Source organism: Rhinopithecus roxellana, chromosome 4 (genome assembly GCF_007565055.1).
Source record: "Rhinopithecus roxellana isolate Shanxi Qingling chromosome 4, ASM756505v1, whole genome shotgun sequence".
In the NCBI taxonomy this organism is placed as follows: Eukaryota; Metazoa; Chordata; class Mammalia; order Primates; family Cercopithecidae; genus Rhinopithecus; species Rhinopithecus roxellana.
Window position 1 is genome coordinate 82,162,335 of NC_044552.1, and position 13,141 is coordinate 82,175,475.

A 13,141-nucleotide genomic window follows, 5' to 3' on the forward strand; every position below is an offset into this window, starting at 1 on the left:
ATTTTTCTTTGAATTTTAAATTGTTTTTACCCCCCTAGGGAAATGATGAACATGAAGCTGGGGGCCTGAAAGGAGACAAGGTAATCAGATTTTTTTTTTTTTTTTAGATGGAGTCTTGCTCTGTTGCCAAGGCTGGAGTGCAGTGGCGCAATCTCAGCTCACTATAACCTCCACCTCCCAGGTTCAAGTGATTCTCCTGCCTCCACCTCCCAAGTAGCTGGCATTACAGGCATGTGCCACCACTCCTGGCCAATTTTTGTATTTTTAGTAGAGACAGAGTTTCACCATGTTGGCCAGGCTGGTCTTGAACTCCTGACCTCAGGTGATCCACCCGCCTCAGCCTCCCAAAGTTATGGGATTACAGGCTTGAGCCACTGCACCCGGCGGTAATCAGATTTTCAAAGTGAATAGAAGGGTCCAGTATTTTCTACGGATTTACACATTCCCGTGTAGGGGCAGCCCCCCAGCAGCAGTTGGGTTGCATCTCTGGGAGGGTGTCCAGCCTGCAGTGGGCAGGGGCCTCTGCCTGCCTCCTGACCAAGCAGTAGGATTGGAATCTGCTTCAGGGTCCAGCAAGGACTGCTGAGTAGCAGTTGGCTGCAAGAAAGAGAACATATCAAGGGGAAATTACTATAATAAGATAAATGAAATCAGGACACAAGACTTGTTTTGTAATTAAATGTGAACCCGTGTAGGTGGCAAAAACAATCTGAAGACCCCTTTGGCAAAATGCCTCAGGCCCAGGCTCACTATTTTGTGTCTTCCTAAGTACCAAAACGTAAGCTGCCCTGGCAGCCATTTTTGGTGGGGTTTTATACTGTCCAGTAGTGGTTTAGCCAAGTAATTATTTCAAAATAGTTTTAAAATTAAGACACTGATAAATTTCCATTGCATTCTCCTTGTCCTTCGCAGGTTTCATTATCTTAACTGTAAAGATGACAGATTCACTTCCCCATTCAATAAGATGTTTCACTCCTGTTTGATTCTGAAATTGTAATGACCTTGGATTCCATGCAAATGTGCCATTGTCAGAAAAAAAATGCACATTAAATCTACAGGCAGAGATGAGTAGGTTTGAAAATACTCTGAGGGAATGTGACCTGTGAGTGCTAGCTATCTTCATTCATTCACCTGTAAAAATTCTCTAGATTGAGGGCAGGGGATTGTGACATGAATCCAAGAAAATATGACTTCTGTGTCTTATAAATCAGTGCAACCAATCCATTCAAAAAGTCGTACACTCATCATCAGAAGTTACTACTAAAAGACAGTCTCGCCAGAAACTAGGAGCTTCTTACAGATTGATGATTTAAAATGAAATTTTCTGCTAAATAAATAAATAATAAATAAAACCTTGACATTCTGAAAAAAGACATCCACAAATTGATTACACAGCAATGATAAGTCATTTGTGTGAGTTAGATTTTATTGCTAGTACATTAGCATTATTTCCTGTAACCTAATAGCTAACAGAAACCATACGCCACCATAACAAACGCATTACATTTTAAGCAATGACTTCTGGACATATGCAGGCTAAGGAGAAAAAAAAAAGGAAAAGAAAGCCACAAAGCTTGTCACATAGGACAGCTGAGCAAAGAAGAGAGTTGTGACTTTTAAAGTATTTAAATGATGATTCATTTCTTGAAACAAAACAGCTGGCTTCTGTTTTGCTGTGTTCATTAGGAAACATATGTTACTTAGACATTCTTAAGACCTCACTGATGAGAAATTTGATTCTGTAAAACAGGTGTATTTCAAACTCTAAGGACCTTTTCTGTTGCTCAAAATCTTTTCTAATTGCTTCAGAATCCTAAGTAGAATTAGGAAGAGCCAGTGGCATAACTGTTCCCTCCTCTCACTCAAATAAATAACATAGAAGAGTCTACAGGGAACTTGATGCCGTACATGATATAAAGAGACACATAAAAAAAACTTTTAAAAAGTGTGATTAACAGGAAATTGCCAATAAATAATGCATAAAATAAACAAAAATTACAGGTGGTAGCTCGCACCTGTAATCCCAGCACTTTGGGAGGCCAAGGCGGGAAGAACGTTTGAGCCCAGAATTTAGACAGCCTGGGCAATATAGTGATACCCCATCCCTACAAAAATTAAAAATATTAGCTGGGCATGCTGGCAAATACCTGTGGTCCCAGCTTCCCAGGGAGGCTGAGGCAAGAGGATCACTTGGAGCCAGGAAATAGAGGCTGCAGTGAGCCATATCGCACCACTGCACTCCAGCCTGAACAACAGAGCAAGACCTTGTCTCAAAACAACTAACCAAACACAAACATAAGCATAGCAGTTGCTGGAAGGGTGAAATCAACTCTACCTATGCAAGTCTACTTACTATCTCTTCTGAATCAATACATTAGTTTTAAAAAATTATAATGTAATTTAATGTGATGTAAGTCACCGCAGTGATAATTTAGAGCTCCATCAAGCTGTTCTCACAGATCTCTGCTTGCACCAGTGGTGAACCCCAGTGCTTCTGAATCCTGGCTGCACATTGGAATCACATGGAAAGCTTTGACAAAATACCCACACTCGGGCTCCATCCACAGAGACTCCAATTTGGAGTAGGGGTTGTAGCTCTATTTAAAAGTGTTTCAGATGACTCTAATATACAACCAGGGCTAAGAACCACTGAGTAATAGGAAGAGCATGAGCTTTGAGACAAAAAGTTGATTGTGGCATTAACAGCTGGGTCACCTTGGGAAGGTCACTTCATTTCTCTAAGTATCCATTTCCTCATTCACACCATGGGCATAACTGTATCTACACAAAGATTTGATAGAAGGATTAAAATTAAATAATAGGAAGTTACTCAAAAGCACAATAACTAAAACATATATAAAGCCCTCACTGAAGATTTGTTCTTTTCTATTCACCTACCTCAATCTTTCCTTCCTCTCATGAGGTCTCATTTAGCACTTTTGAGGATTAATTGTTATTCTCATTCTTAGCACCTGGTCTTGCTCATCTTTGTATCTCCACCATAATTTTGACAAAGAAGGGACTCAATTTGTGCTGTAGAATAAAATATTTAACCAGTAGAATAATTAAACACATAAGTGATTCATCATTCCTTTATAATATGCTACTTCTCAATGCACTGACCAGCAAAATAGAATTACTAAAAGAGTCAACCCTTTGGAACCCGACGCTACAATGAGCACCAGAACAAGCACAAACAGCACTGGAATATACACACCAATCACCCCTGGTTTAGCAGCCACAACCTGTATCAAGAACACTACGATACAAGGAGAACCACGACTTGCAGTAAATGGCCGTGGAGACTGTCCACATGACCAGTCTACCAGTGTGGAAATGATGGATGATCCCTGCTCTGTGGCTTGACTGGGACTGACATGATATGGAGAAGAGATAATGTATTTGCAAGTTACTTGAGGAGAACTACTGCTTTATAGAGACAGTAGAACAAAATATCAGGATATCTAAGCATTCCTGAGAAAATAGCAGGTGTCTTGTCGGGGAAGATTGTCGGGGAAAAGGTGGAGTCGCTATAGCACCAAGCTTTTCAAATAGCATCAAAAGTGTCAAACTGAATGAGTCTTTCCTGATGCAAAGTAAATTCATCACTTATGCTTCAACTCCTCTCTACAGTGATAAATCATTGAACGTTCAATTTAAATAAAAAATACAAACCCATATGTGTCTAAGGTTCAGGTGGAAAATGCTTTTTTTGCAGAATTTTATGAAGAAAGAGGTCTCTAAGATTTCCTTCCAGCCCAATGTCATCCAATGACTATGTGGAAAGATGAGCCACAACCCCTTTTTTGTCCTTCCTCTATATTTCCCAGGAGACCTATGTACATTGGTTCACCTGTATAGCAGCTATGAATAGTAATTACTCTTATTTCACCATGTACATTCTCCTCCCCTTCCCTTTTGATATTGGCGGATTTGATTTTTACAAGCAATTTCTAGACCCCTTCTCAGCTTTCTACTTTTATTTTATTAGGCAAGTGTAACTAGTAGGCATATTTTTCCTTCACACCTATGCAATGGAGATTGTAGCACCTACCAGATGGGTAAAATAAACTTCACTCTGTACACCCTAATGCCTACACAAGGCTAATTGTTTATTTTCTCTATAAAACCAACAACAATTGGTCCCTAAATGTATCCACCAACTTCTCCCTCTCCTTATCTTGAATATGATTTACTATGTCTAAGAAAAAAAATGGCTTATCTTATAATGTGGTAAGAATAAGACTGATGATACACAGGATGTTTAGATACTATCATAGAAAAAAACAATACTTATGTAGCTTCCTCTGAATTAGGAAAAAGCCTGTATCCAGCACACTAAACTTTAAATTTTATGGATACTGCTTCAAAAGGCTTATTGAATATTTAAATTAAGAATGTGAGTGAATTTAGAGAAAAAAATAAGTTATGTATATATAGGTGGTATGTGGACATAGCGAATATTATGCAGTTGGGATGTGGATGACTGAACTTTGTGAAACACTGCTCTAGAATATTTGTACTGACAGGTCTGCAAATTGGCTTCTTATCCATTTGGTTCCTTGGCTCTCCAACAGAGCCTTACTATTACTAACTGAAAGCTTAATGGTATAAAAAATTAATACTGAGGTGAGTCATAAAAACAAACACTTCTTTCCTAGTATCAACTCTCACAGCACAAAATGCCTCTATGACCAAATATGTGAATGTTTCACACACAGCAAGCAAGCAATCCGTTCTGCAACAGACACCAGCTGGTTGTCTTCTAATTCCATTCAATTCTAATGTGATTTACCTGATGGTAGCAACAGATCCCACAGATTGAGGGCTCAATCCCACAAGACTGCCTTCTGCTTCATATGCCAACTGAAAGTCCCATGTTGTTTTTTCTGTGCTTTTGACCAAATGGCTATAAATCGGGGTCCTCATGACCCCATCCTTGGCTTTGACTGATCTGCTGGAATGGCTCACAGAACTCAGGGAGATATTTACTTATGCTTACCAGTTTATTATAAAGGATGTTACGAAGGTTACAGATAAAGGACTGCATAAGGCAAGGTATGTGGGAAGGGGTGCCAAGCTTCCATGCCCTCCCTGGTCATGCCACCCTCTGGGAACCTCTACAACTTCAGCTCTACAGAAGCTCTCTGAACCCAGTCCTTGTGGTTTTTATGGAAGCTTCATTATGTAGGTGTGATTGATTAAATCATTTGTCATTGGTGACCAAGTTAACCTTCAGTCTCTTGCCCCTCCTCAGAGGTTGGAGGTGAGGCTGAAAAGACTCTAATCAAGCCTTGGTCCTTCTGGTGACCAGCCCAATCCCAAAGCTACCTAGGGGCTGCCAGCTACCAGTCAACTCATTAACATACGAAAAGACACTTAATGCTTTGGGGATTCCAAGGATTTTATGAGTTGTATGCCAGGAAACTGGGACGAAGACCAAATATGTATTTTACAATATTGTTATCAAGCAGATGGGCTCACTGCCCAGTGTGCACCGAAGCCAATAACTATGGCACCAGCTTTTCAGAAAACAAAGATTTTATTGCAAAACCAGCCAGCAAAGAGACAGGAGTCAGGCTCAAAGTTGCCTCCTGGATTTGGGGATTGGGGCAAATTTTAAGGGATCAGAGGGCAAGAGACAGGATCTAGGAATGTTAGTTTGGCAGGGTCTGATTGGACAGCTTCAAATTTGACCATTTATGGTAAGGTATGTTGAGGCAGATTTTTGCCCTGGATATTCCAGGCCAGTGGACCCCCTTGCTTCTGAAAGAGTTCAGGTTCTGGTCATGTCCAGGTCTTCTTAATTCCACCCAAGGGGAGGAATTGTTGGTCCCAGCTGTTGTTACAAGTCAAAGCTTTTTCTGTTATGCGTGCCTAGGCTGCATGACTTGGAGTTTTGGGCTCTGTTATACCTTATAGGTACCTCGACATTTTATTATCAGCAGAGTAGGCCCTGTTTGGCTGGTTCCACAGTTACAGTATCGCATGAGGTTTTAAAATTTTAATACAATTAAGATTAAATTTAACAAAACATATCCCATAAATCTAGAAGACTAATTAATACAAACATGATCTTGACTATCCGTTATAGAAAATCACAAGATATGGATTAGGATACACATATAAAAATAAGCCAAAGATTTTAGGGCTGTAGTAAATTTGTACTTGAAGCACTTTTGGGTAGAATGAGGCTTCAAAATGAACAGTTAGGCACATCCACACAGGGGTCAGGATTAGAGATGTTCACTGCAGCCTTATTTATAATAGAGACAAGCTGATTACAACTCAAGCACCCATCAGTAGGGCTGAGATAAACCCTGGATTATTAACATGTTAGAATGTTACTCAGCTGTTACAGTGAATGAATGAGATCATATGTATCAATAGAGATGGATATTAAAAACAATGTTGAGTGGAAAAAACAAGTCGTAGTATGTTCTATATGAGATAAAGCTATTTATGGAATTTGTTTCAAATATCCAAAATAATGTTTATGATTCCACATATCCAGTAAAAGTACAATAATATAAACTGAAAATATAAATACTAAATTCTTGAGAGTGGTTCCCTGTGGGTGGAAATAGGAAATATAGGGGATTTCTTCTTTGTAAATTTTTTAATTTCTTTCATTTTGGGTACCTGGTACATGAAGGCTTAGTGTATTCTACTTTATGCTTTCTGTATTTATTCTTTTTTTTTTTTTTTTTGAGACGGAGTGTCGCTCTGTCACCCAGGCTGGAGTGCAGTGGCCGGATCTCAGCTCACTGCAAGCTCCGCCTCCCGGGTTTACGCCATTCTCCTGCCTCAGCCTCCCGAGTAGCTGGGACTACAGGCGCCCGCCACCTTGCCCGGCTAGTTTTTTGTATTTTTTTTAGTAGAAACGGGGTTTCACTGGGTTAGCCAGGATGGTCTCCATCTGCTGAGCTCGTGATCCGCCCGTCTTGGCCTCCCAAAGTGCTGGGATTACAGGCTTGAGCCACCGCGCCCGGCCTTTATTCTTTTGAAGTAAAAAAATAGGCCAGGTAGGCAAAAATGGTATATGCTCAGAAATGTAGTGGTGAACATTATTTTGCAAAAATGCTCTTGAGGTTGGGGGAAAAAAAGTAGCCTTACATATCTTCTAGGGACTATGTTTAATTTAAAAACTGTGTAGGTATTCAGAGATCTTGGTAAACACTAAAAGGATGCACAATGCTGAGACTCCTCTGAAGTCTCATCAGTGATATAACTCCTTTAAGTATTACTTCTCAAATTACATTTTCCAAAAACACTCTGTATATGTCACATACAAATCTCTCTTCAAGGTTTTTGACCAGAACCTCCTAGACATTTCTAAGCTACTGCCGTCACCACATCTACAAGAATGCCTTATTTGCCCACAGCCAATCATCTAAGCAGCATTATAAACCCTGGAAACAGCTGAGAGACTCATTTTGCTTCATATGACTACTGACTCTGCTCACCTAAACAAAAAAGTGCCTGAAATAAAATGAGTCTAGATTATTGTGTCAGTTAAACAGTCTGATGTCTTTGAGATCACACACAAAAAAATTGGTTTTGGCACACCAGAACAAAATTATAATTATTCTCCTCTAGATATTCTTTCCTGGAAAAATAATTAACTTTGTTTCAAATTACATTTAAGTATCATAATGAAATGTATGGATTTCTAAAAGACATAAAGCCATTGTGAAGTACTGACAAACACATTATCATAAAAATAGTCTAAGTAGATTCAGAACTTTGCATTGTCTGTTGGATGCTATATAGTTAGGAGAGCAAGCAATCATTCTGTTCTGAGTCACAATAGTGCTTCTCTAACCATCTGCAAAATCTCTCTTCTGCTTTGTCTTGAAAGGGTGAAACTGGACTACCAGGATTTCCAGGGTCTGTTGGGCCTAAAGGACAAAAAGGAGAACCTGTAAGTATTTTAGCTTTGAGAACAGAGGAAGAATATCTAAAAAATTGGATTAAAAATATTTTTCCAAATCAGCCCCAATTCCACGTACCTTGGTTGATCCTGTCATGGGAAACAACCGATCAGATTTTCAAGCGAGTATTAGCTATGCTATGCACTAAGTCTTTCATGTGTATTTACTCACTTAATCCACAAAAAGGTTCCATAAGGTCGTCTATTATCACCTGCATACTTCAAATGATGAAAGTAAGGCATAAAGAGGTTAAGTAACTTTGCCCAAAGTCACACAGTACTAAGCACTGGAGCTGTGAATCACACCTAGGTGAGCTGATTCTAGAACCTAAAGTTTAAAATCACAATGCTCATCTGGTATAACTAAACACTGCAGCTAAAATAATAAAATCAATGTATCAAAAGACTAGTACAAATTGATCCAAAAGAAATTGGAAACACATCTTTCTGCTCAAACAACTGTTCTCAGTGTACCTTCTGAAGTTATTTTTCTTTCTTGATTTTTGTAAGATCAAAGTGGCTTCCCAACCACTTTTCAGTATTATTGTGGCCAATTTCTTTCAAAATGTAGTTCTTTTTGTGGGGAAAAAGAGAAAAACCCTACAGTATCATTTATATTCAAATAGGACCACCTAAAGTGATAAGAGAAATCGTAGGTACAAAAAATGACTTGTTTTAATGCTCTTTTTAAAAAAGCAGTTTTCAAGAATCAGTGAGAATCAGGCTTATCAAATGTTTCATCTTTGTTTAAAAAAAAGTAATACATCTTATTAAACCACTCTATTCCTTTCTTTATGAGAGTGAATAAAGGATATTGGTTTATCAGGGGGTAAAACATGAAGAGGTCACTAAATTGCCTGCATGACAAACAGGAACATTATTTAAAGCATTCAGTGTTACAAAGTCAAATTTTCCCTGTGCTTCAACTTTAAAAAATTAACAATGACAGTAATTTTTGCAGCTTTAGAATCAGTCTGTGGCTTTGTAGCAGGACAAGCAGCACACAAAACTCCTCAGACACTTAGTTAAAGAAGGAAGGGGTTTATTCGGCCAGGGGCATCGGCAAGACTTCTGTCTCAAGAGCCGAGCTCCCCGAGTGAGCAATTCCTGTCCCTTTTAAGGGCTCACAACTCTAAGGAGGTGCATGTGAGAGGGTCGTGATTGATTGAGCAAGCAGGGGGTACATGACTGGGGACTGCATGCACCAGTAATTAGATCGGAACAAAACAGGATAGGGATTTTCACAGTGCATTCCTATACAATGTCTGTCATCTATAGATAACGTAACCAATTAGGTCAGGGGTCAATCTTTAACTACCAGGCCCAGGGTGTGGTGCTGGGCTGTCTGACTGTGGATTTCATTTCTGCCTTTTAGTTTTTACTTCTTCTTTCTTTGGAGGCAGAAATTGGGCATAAGACAATATGAGGGGTGGTCTCCTCCCTTAGCCTATGTACCCCAGTTCTTCTACTTTTCGGGAGTCGTACTTGCCCTTAGTATTCAGTTCAAGCTTTCTTACACAACTACAGGATTTGGCAGTCTTTAATGGGTTTCTCCAACTGAGTATTTCCAATAATGTCTGGAAAATCTCATGTCTCAGAAATCCAGGCTGGTGCATGCCCCTGGTACCTGCCAACTCTCTAGGTGCTCCACACTTGGAAGTTCCTCTTACCATCTCTTAACTGCTTCTCTAGGTCTCCACTATCTTCCTTCCAAAACTGAACATTGACACCCACATTCTCTTAATTTCCACATGACACATGGAGGACCTTGCTGTAAGATTTACAAAAATTTTACTGGAAAATTAAGGATTTTTAGAGCAGAAAGGAGAAACTTTCAGTGAGTTAGACCACTGCTTCTCAAACGTGAACGTGCACTTGAATCCCACTGATTCTAGGTCAGTAGGTTTGGAGCAGGATCAGAGAGTTTGTATTTCTCATAAACTCTCAGTAATGCTGGTGCTATTGTTCCATGGACCACACTTGAAGCAGCAAGAGTTGGAGGAGTTCATAGTTCCTAGGAGTGATGGGCCTTTTCCTCCTGCAGGGATTTCCTCTGGCTTTCTCTCCTACCACTAATGTTCAAGGGCAGTCCATGTACCTCATGGGGACTCCCTTTAGCCCTGTTTTCCTTAACTAGAGCTTCTTTTCCTCCTAACTCTTCTCCATACCAGGTCCCTATTCATCCCCTAATTATCGCACCACCCCATACATCTTTGCCGCCTTCCCCTACCCCTACATTAAAACAAGACAAATTTTACATTATTACAGAGAGCAGTTTAGCTCTTTATGGTCTCAACCGTTCTATTCCAGAACAGGATGTAGACTTTACTTTGCATAGTAATCAGAAGGCCCAAACAGAAGAGTAGTATTCATTCAAAGGTAAATTCTGAACCACTGATCCCAAATGGTAACTAAAATGGCAAATTTTCCCCCACCATAGGACATTCAGAATATGGTTTGATGTGTAACACATCAGAGCTAAAATATAGTTGAGATCACCTAGTTGAACCCCATGATTTTATAGATAAGGAAAGGGGGCCTCTAAAAGAGTAAGTGACTTGCCTCAAATAGTAGCCATTGGATCTAGGACTAAATATCAAGTATCTAGACAACGAGGCTCCCTGGATTTTCTTTTTTCTTTTTATTTTATAACCAGTTACTTTAGTCAATGTGGCCACTAAACTTGACAGTGGCTGTAAATAAGCAATGACATGAGCAGTGTCATGTAAGCAAAAACAAGCAGGGAAATAAGAGTATAAATAAGGCCTTGATCTAATACATAGAAATTAACCACTATTAAGATATTTCATCACGTTGGGTAGATATGGATATATAGTTGTTCCTTGGTATCTGTGGGAGATTGGTTCCAGGGCTCTAAGAATACCAACATCTGAGGATGCTCAAGTCCCTAATATAAAATGGCCTATTATTTGCATATCACCTATGTATTCTCCTGTATGCTTCAAATCATGTCCAGATTACTTGTAATACATAATACAATGTAAGTGCTATGTAAATAGTTGTTATACTATATTATTTTTAAAATTTGTATAATTTTTATTGCTGTTTTATTTTTTATTGTTTTTCTTTTTCAAATATTTTTTATCCACAATTGCTTGAATCCATGGACACAGAACTTACAGATATGGTTAACCTCTTCAAGTCATTTTCATTAAAGTAAAAATGAAAACCAGATAACTATTTTTTAAATAATGATTTTATGTATTTAAGCACACAATTAACCAAATGGAAGAATTCAAATGAATGTCTTTCCATACAACATTTTTATCAATTTCTTGCTGTCACTCCCATTTCACATCCAATTGGATGTGTGTGTGTGATTGTTTTCTATGTGAACTAGGCAGTAGGAAGCTTTGGCCTTGGGCAGCATTCCGATTTGCCAGCCACTTGGGATTTTATAAATGATAATAGAATGATTAACTCATTGTTCATTTGGGAATATAAAGGAGTTTTTAAATTAATTATCGTATATTTCCTTTAAGCTGCAAAAGCAGACTGTGTGGCACTCTGGGTATTTTTAGAGGTCTGTTTGCAATGGGGATCTAAGTTTGGCCTGTAGGGTTTATCCACACCCCGGTTTGGAGAGTTTATTTCTAAGAGTGTTTAATTCTATCGTCTACCCCTTCTCCTTAGGGAGAGCCTTTTACAAAAGGAGAAAAAGGAGATAGAGTAAGTAGATATTTTATCACTACCTTGGGTTTTCTACTTCATTGATTTTTTTCTCTCTGATTTTCTGGTGTGTTTACTTTGGAGTCTAATAGATTTGATTAAATAAGGTCCGTGAGCATTTTACTTTTTCCTCTGTGATTTTTAACTCTTTTATTTTGATAAATAAGAAATTTTAAGCCTTGTTAAATGTTGTCATGCAAGGAGACTTCAACATTGGTATGAGTTTTCTAATACATTGTTTAACCAATTACTAATAGTGATTGGCCATGAATGTTATATAAGACATCCATGTAGGATATCACAAATATCAAATTAAAATAAAAGATACATTTTTTTCCAAAAATTCTGTTAATGGCACAAGTGGATTTATCAAATATATTAATAAGTCACAGAAAATGTAAAAAGCAAACTTGTTATAGCCAATGTTGTCCTCTTTTGTATAACCTTAATTTTGTTGTGATTTTTTTTCATTAAGCACATATAACTAATCATTAAGCACATATAACTAAAAGTAGAATCACCAACACATATTACTTTAAATTCTACTCTCCCTAATTCCTTCTCTGAAGTTTTAATTCTCTGGGACATGAGATTAGTTGGTGGCAAATTATAACTATGTCAGCTAAGTAGAGAATGCAGTGATTGCTAATGGGACATGATAATTACAGTGTCAAAAGTGGCATTGGGGGAAAAACTATTATAATGAAAAAATCAAGAAAGTATTGTTCATTAGTAGTAAGTATTTTCAATCATGTTTTAGAATGAACTCTCCTTGATTTCATTATGTCTTCCATAATTTCCCTTTTTATTGTATGTTAATTACTAGAAATTCAATTAAAGTATCAGAGATGTCCATTTCCATCTGAATTTAAGCATTACCCCATAGTAATTATTTTATTTACAGGGAGAACCTGGGATAATAGGATCACAGGGAGTAAAGGTAATTTCCTGGCATTCTTCAATTTCATCTCCAACCTTAATTAGATTATGAAAATTAAAGCAACATTGATCTTTCCTATCCCCTACGTGTTTAGGGTGAACCTGGAGATCCTGGTCCCCCTGGTTTAATAGGAAGCCCAGGACTAAAGGTATATAAGAAATAACTAAGATTTATTGGGAAATAATTTGGGAATTATAGCCATTCTCTGTAAAATAGGGTGCTTTGGTGTGCCACTCATTTTCTTCACAAATGCTCTTCGAGACTTTATCCTGTTTCCATGGCGATTTTCCCCATCAGCTGCATTTATTACACACATAGTAACTATCTTCTGGTTCACAATAGGATTTCTAAACTCTTTTTCAGACCATATTCACAATAGCATCCCTAAAGGCTTTAAGAGTAAACAATGTGAGCTAAATCTATGACCTTGAGCTATATTCTTAAAAGTAACAGAATTCAAGATTCAGTGTCTAAACCAAAATTTGCAACCTTGAGTTGCTTGAGTATCCCAAGTGGGATTCCACACCAGTGTCCCAAGAGAGCAGCTTTTGGAAAGTGCAGGAGAAATTAATGTGGTG

General features: G+C 38.2%; 1 protein-coding gene across 1 annotated transcript in view; it reads left to right on the forward strand.

Moving 5' to 3' along the window:
• COL19A1 (collagen type XIX alpha 1 chain) overlaps nucleotides 1–13,141 on the forward strand; it is a 344,672-nt gene that overhangs the window by 259,986 nt on the left and 71,545 nt on the right. The window contains exons 18-22 of the mRNA XM_010371596.2: nucleotides 39–80; nucleotides 7,862–7,924; nucleotides 11,588–11,623; nucleotides 12,528–12,563; nucleotides 12,658–12,711. Of these exons, the coding sequence (XP_010369898.2) occupies nucleotides 39–80; nucleotides 7,862–7,924; nucleotides 11,588–11,623; nucleotides 12,528–12,563; nucleotides 12,658–12,711 (231 nt within the window). The remainder of the gene's footprint in view (nucleotides 1–38; nucleotides 81–7,861; nucleotides 7,925–11,587; nucleotides 11,624–12,527; nucleotides 12,564–12,657; nucleotides 12,712–13,141) is intronic.